The sequence below is a fragment of the Leiobunum rupestre genome, chromosome 7 (genome assembly GCF_980474605.1).
Source record: "Leiobunum rupestre chromosome 7, qqLeiRupe1.1.hap1, whole genome shotgun sequence".
Classification (NCBI taxonomy): Eukaryota; Metazoa; Arthropoda; class Arachnida; order Opiliones; family Sclerosomatidae; genus Leiobunum; species Leiobunum rupestre.
Window position 1 is genome coordinate 13,884,332 of NC_143390.1, and position 6,516 is coordinate 13,890,847.

General features: G+C 45.0%; 1 protein-coding gene across 1 annotated transcript; it reads left to right on the forward strand.

Annotated features, from left to right (window-relative positions):
• Positions 1-1,052: 1,052 nt before the first annotated feature.
• On the forward strand, positions 1,053-6,493 carry LOC149934838 (uncharacterized). Its single transcript, XM_090153049.1, has 6 exons — positions 1,053-1,127; positions 1,193-1,229; positions 1,314-1,352; positions 1,417-1,455; positions 5,894-6,187; positions 6,299-6,493. The coding sequence occupies exons 1-6, from the start codon at positions 1,113-1,115 to the stop codon at positions 6,397-6,399; spliced, it is 525 nt and encodes a 174-aa protein (XP_090009175.1). The 5' UTR covers positions 1,053-1,112; the 3' UTR covers positions 6,400-6,493.
• Positions 6,494-6,516: the final 23 nt, after the last annotated feature.

Here is a 6,516-nt window from a genome sequence, read left to right on the forward strand (position 1 = left end):
TATTCGACGTTAAGTCGGAAGTGACATAGTTTGTCGTCATAATCCGTGAACAAGGTTTCATTAAAGAAAATGCTATTATGACATAATTGACATACTTCTGAGTGATTATGTTACATAAGATATAAATAAATACATTTTTTCCAGGGTTCTACTACTTTAAAATTCAATTTGTTGAACACAGACAACCCTGATTGTCTCCTATAACGCGATTATGGATTCTTTAGATTTTCTATAGAAGAAAATCGTTATTTTATTAGATATATTAATTTCTGTGGCCCATGCATCGTCTGCTAATATGCGCTACGACTTGTTTTAAGCGTAACTAGCGCCACCATTAACAAGGCAGCTCACCCACCCTTTAAAAGCACAAAATAGAAAAGTAGATTGTAACAAGTTGGCAAGCCAAAATATACCTCTCTAGGGAAGAGTTTTTAATTTTCAGTGAAGCGTAACTGTATCAGTGGTTCTGCGGTAGAACGCTCACCTGTCTTTCAATAGGGCTCGGGTTCGCATCCCAGCCGATTAAAAAATTATACTACACCCAAGGACAAAAAGAGGGCGCTTTTGGAAAAAACTTTTCCCTGATTCTAAGAAACTGCGTACGCAGTGATTACCGGTTGCCCCGAAAATGCGAACGCAGGCCTGACAGACAGACCGACAGACAGACAGACAGACAGACACGGTGGTTGTATAACCCCTCCTAGGGTACAAAGTCCCCTCGGAGAGGTAAAAACAATAGATTGCAAGTTTAACACGCGTATGCAAAATAATTTACGACTGATGGAAATTAGTGAGTGCGCTTAAATTTGACAAAATAAAGAAATAGATATAAATTAAACGAAATTTCATCGATTTTCGTTTTAATTAAAACCCAGCTGCCTCGGCCATTAAATAGTTAAATCTAAATCTTTAGTTGAAATAATATAACATTATCTTTTAACTAATAAATGTTCATTAATTGTATTGTCGTAAACATGAACCGACAGAAGAACAAGACCATAAAAATGAAGTCGACATCTATTCAAATTAAGAACGAGGCCAATCTCAATTTTGGAGGATGAAAAAAAATTCAAATTAATGAAAAATTCGACGCAACGGCCAAACACGAAAACATGTTGCTGGTTTTTGTACGTAAAATAACTTTGAACAATGCGACCAAATTCACCGTAATTATTTTGTTAATTCTTTTCAGGTATCTTTACTAACATTGACCGTTTACGAATGCAATGGTAACGAACAAAATACCAATTATATTTCGTTTTCTCGAAATAAAATTCGAAATATTTGAAAAACCATGTCTAATTTATTTTCAGCGGAATGCATGGGATTGTCCATGCAATCTCAACCGCAAAGTAAACGAAATAGATCTTTAATTAGCGTATCCACCGTTTAATTATACTTTTATCTAAATTTCAGATTCGATTTGCCAAATATACCGCTCAAATGCCGAGTTGGGTAAGTATGAACATAAGTGTATAATACGCTAGTCAATAACATATTATTGATTTAATTTATATTGTGTGAAATTTTTAATAAAAAAAGAAAAATGTTGTTGTGGGCTGCAAACCCTAGAATCATTACTGCCAATCACGCTTGGTAACTGTTGAGTTGGTTTGTGGGTTAAATAACTACTCGGTGTAAATAATTAGTAACAAACTTAAATATTTCTTGGGGAGTACAAAAGACATGGCGTGATTCCCTTAAACTCTCGATCATCTCTCTCTGTCCCTAGATGGCGCAACATGAGTACTATTAAGAACGCGGTGTATTTAAATCTCGTTTATACTTTTATATAGAATCAAGAATGTATTTAGGCACGTAGAACGCCTTTCCCCCGTCTCGCGCGGGGGGAAAGACAAAACGTCACCGGCGTTTGATTTCCATCGCGTTAGGTGACGTAAATTTTAAGCAGCCAATGAAATACCGGAACTATTCGTTTTATTTTAAGCGGAGGAGCGTACTGGGGGGACCAACGGGTGGATTGAGAGAAAGGCTAAAAACCGTCTCGACATAGGCATTCTCCCTAAATATAAATAAATACATTCTTGATAGAATATCTATATTATAAGGAGCGCTTGGTACGTTGGTCGTACGTCCCAGCTTTCTGGAATGTTTGCGTAGTCTGTCATGAAGCCAAAGGCGGGGCGGCGAAAAGAAAGCCAGCGCGGAACGGAGAGAGAAGCTGCTGCCTTTCGATTTGTTAGTGGCTCAACTATAGCCTTTTTTGTGTTTTTGCTTAGGCAGTAAGGGTACCAAAGGCGGCACGGGACAGAGAGAAACCGGGACTGCCTTTCGCTTTGTCACTGCTGGTGGTTCGACTAGCCTATACAGTAGAGATAGCGAGGGGCCAGCGACGTCTCCCCCCCCCTGCTAAAGTAATTATAGTCGACCTTGATCCACCGACGTTCGGGCTTTGGATTAGTCACGAAGGAAATCGGGACTGTCTTACCCTGTTAATCCGGCCGAGTGGTAAAATCTGCGCGTATGGGTAGTCTGTCCTCTTTTTCCACGCTATTCTGTGGTCGAGAAAACCTATTACCTCGGTTTCTCGGAGTCTTTTTACTCAGTCAGGGCAAAGATTCTATATTTTAAAATATAGAATCCTTGGTCAGGGCAGCAGTAGGTAACATTGTCAAAGCTGGGACGAGGAATGCGGCAACCTTTTCGACACTCCCGGCCTTTCCGCCGTTCTGCGAGGCAAGGAGGTCTCTCGGTCTCTTCAAATTTTAAGGGACGGGCGTCTTTGTTTCTGTTCGTCATGAGGGGTAGAAAAGCTGTACAGGGGGTTTACAGGTACAGGGGGTTTACAGGTTCAGGTGTTTACAGGTACAGGGGTTTACAGGTACAGGGGTTTACAGGTACAGGGGTTTACAGGTACAGGTGTTTACAGGTACAGGGGTTTACAGGATTACAGGGGGCTTTGCGACGAGAGAGAAAGGCAAGTTTTTTGTTATTTTTGCGGGGAAAAAGGGTACCCCGGTAATTCTGGCATGGGTAAAAGGGGGAGGGGTGCCTTACTGGGGGGTTTGGAAGAGAGAGAAAGGCGAAATTTTTGTAATTTTTGCGGGGATAAAGGGAACCCCGGTAATTCTGGCATGGGGGAAGGGGGAGGGGTGCCTTACTGTGGGGTTTGGGACGAGAGAGAAAGGCGATTTTTAAGTTATTTTTGCGAGTAAAAAAGGGTACCCCGGTAATTCAGGCAACGGAAAAAGGGGAGACGGGGTGCCTCATTATAGGGTTTGGTTCGAGAGAAAAAGACGAGTTTTTATGTTATTTTTGCGGGGGGGAAAGGGTACCCTGGTAATTCTGGCATGGGGAAAATGGGGCTGGGAGGTCTTACTGGGGTGGAGTGCCTCGAAACACACAACTAGCTGAGGACCCACCCGTAGGGAAACCGAGACTGCTTTTGGCTTCGTTACTGAGGTGGTTCGACTATCTATTTTCTTAAAATCGGTCGTCCCTGAGAGTTGGGCCGTGTTTGTCCCAGCACGCAATACACCCGAAATTTTCTCTCTGTTTCCAAGGCGAATTTCGGAGGGGGGGAGGGGTGGATCGTATGGGGTAGTTTCAGAAGGCCTGTTAGTTTCGGAAACGGGGAGGGGCGGGGGGTTTCGGGGTCGTTCCGATTTAAAAGTCCCGTGGCGCTCTCGGCGTCGGTTAGTCCCGTTGCCTTTATACATTGGCCATTGGATACAGGGTGTTTAAAGGGGTACAGGGGGGTTTGGTACGACTGCGAGTTTGAGTTGTTTTTGCGGGGAAAAGGGTACCACGGAAATTATCACATGGGAAAAGCGTAGGGGAGGTACCACGGTAATTATCACATGCGCAAAAGGGGAGAGGTACCCTGGTAATTATCACATGGGAAAAAGGGGGAGGAAGGGCCTTACTGGGGTGGTTCTACTATGGGGAAAAGGGTACCACGGTAATTATCACATGGGAAAAAGGGGGAGGTGGGTACCACGGTAATTATAACATGATAAAAAAGGGGAGGTACCACGGTAATTATCACATGCGCAAAAGGGGAGAGGTACCCTGGTAATTATCACATGGGAAAAAAGGGGAGGTATGGCCTTACTGGGGTGGTTCTCCTTTGGGGAAAAGAGTACCATGGAAATTATCGCATGTGAAAGGGGGGAGGGGGCCTTACGGGGGGAGGTAAACTATGGGGTTAACGGTACCATGGAAATTATCGCATGGAAAAAAGGGAGGGAGCCTTACTGCGGTTGTTCGACTATGGGGAAAAGAGTGCCACGGTAATTATCGCATGGGTAAAAGGGTTTGGCGGGCGTACTGGGGTGGAGTGCCTCGAAACACACAACTAGCTGAGGGCCCACCTACTACTACAGTAACAAGGGTGACTTTATTGTTTGCATGGACCAGTTAAATTATTTCCAAAACTGAGGGAGGGATTGCTCCCCGGGAACATTTCCAAAACTGGTGAGGGGGACTGCTCCCTGGTAACATTTCCAAAACTGGTGAGGGGGACTGCTCCCTGGTAACATTTCCAAAACTGGTGAGGGGGACTGCTCCCTGGTAACATTTCCAAAACTGGTGAGGGGGACTGCTCCCTGGGAACATTTCCAAAACTGGTGAGGGGGACTGCTCCCTGGGAACATTTCCAAAACTGGTGAGGGGGACTGCTCCCTGGGAACATTTCCAAAACTGGTGAGGGGGACTGCTCCCTGGGAACATTTCCAAAACTGGTGAGGGGGACTGCTCCCTGGGAACATTTCCAAAACTGGTGAGGGGGACTGCTCCCTGGGAATATTTCCAAAACTTATATTGGTACAATTGTGTGAAAGAAACGTCATTTGCGAGACAGCCGACATCTTACTTAAGGTATCTGAACACGAGGGGCTGATCACGCTATTAAAGTAATGGGTTAATTGGTGCAATTACGGGTGTGCTTTACCTGGGTGTTGGGGTCCGGCACAATGTTGGTTGCTGGGAGATGTTACCCTTGACCACTTGGTCTTATCTCCCCTCCGACGTCTGTCAAATAAAGGCTGGTAACTGCGCTTTGGTCCAGGCTAACGGGTGAGGTCCTTTTCACCAGAGAACGCTCCTGGGGTTCTTCGTACGAGGTACTGTTGTCCTTGCCTTCCCACCTTGGGCCAACTTGATGTGTTTCGGCTCCAGCTGTGTGGCCGTTGTACCGCCCTTTGATTCCTTTACTATCTGGCGCTAACTCCCGACCTCTTGTCGACTGGGTGTTTGGTACACGGCTGTTCGCGAAGTGATGGCTAGTCGTCCTATTGCTGCACCTGTCGGAGGGTTGGATGGCTGGCGCCAATGGTGCGACTGTCAGCAGCGGTGTTCTCCCGCTGCCTACGGCGGTTGGTTACCCGTGGGGGCTATCGCGGGGAATTATGAACCAAAGACTATATATACGCTTCGCTTACTAGACAGGTGTGTCCATACTAAAAACCTGTTAACACTTTCGAAACACGGTTGAAGCCTTTAACCAGCCGTTAGAGGCGCTACTAGCAGCACTGCTGAAGCGCGGGGAAAATTTTGACCAGCGTCTGCTTTCGTATGCAAGTTGAGCCATGGAACACGCCAGCCTATTTAGCGAAGCGTATATATAGTCTTTGATTATGAACCTACGGGTGATATAAGGTGATTGATATCTGAGGTGTACCTGTTTATAAATTCTGACCTAATTTACTACAGTAATTGGTATACAGATTTATAAGGAATACTTAGCCTTGGCAAACCTTATTTAGAGCGGGTACAACAACAGTATCTGTTGCAATAGCGGTTACTGAAAGGGTTGTCGCAGCGCCATCTTCCAAAAAATAGCTGAACCAATCGGCATAAAAGTGCTTGTAGCTCTTACAGTAGTCACTTCGGAACTAGCTCCATTAGTGAAACAACGAGTGTTTTTGTATAGCGAAAGCGGAATTGAGTTACCGACCACTCTGCGCCCAGGATGGTACGTTTCTCCCCCAGCAACAAAACAAGATCGAAGGAGGCCAGATGATCTACTTTTGCGTCCAGTCCGACTGCGGTGCCAGAGTGTCCAAGGAAACGCCCAACTCGAACATCGATTGCCAGAGACAATACGCCAAACCTCAACCACCTCCGGCTCAAGCCCCGAACAACGAGAGGCGTGGAATGCCTGCGCGACGTTGCGGTTTGGTTTGCTCCCTCGCAAAAGGTGTCGAACAAGTGCCGCGTTTTTTGGGTTAGTATTTAGAGCGTAATCAAAAGTTCAGTTTGAGAGATCCATGTGTGGAATTATGGATTCTTGATGGCGCATATTTATCGCTGAAGCAATTTTTCCGTTTCGTTTCAGTTGGAACAGTCAAGAACGCGGTGGATGGGTTGGGCACTGTAGCCGGCCACCTCGGACACGGGACCGGCATCTTAGCGAATACTTTTGGCAAAAAGAAATAAGTTGGATTTCTAAAAAGAAATTATTGTATTTTTAACCAATAATTTGGTAATGATCGTGCAAAATATACCGAAATAAATGGTAAAATTTTCCAAATTGGTTTTGTTAAAATCCTCAAG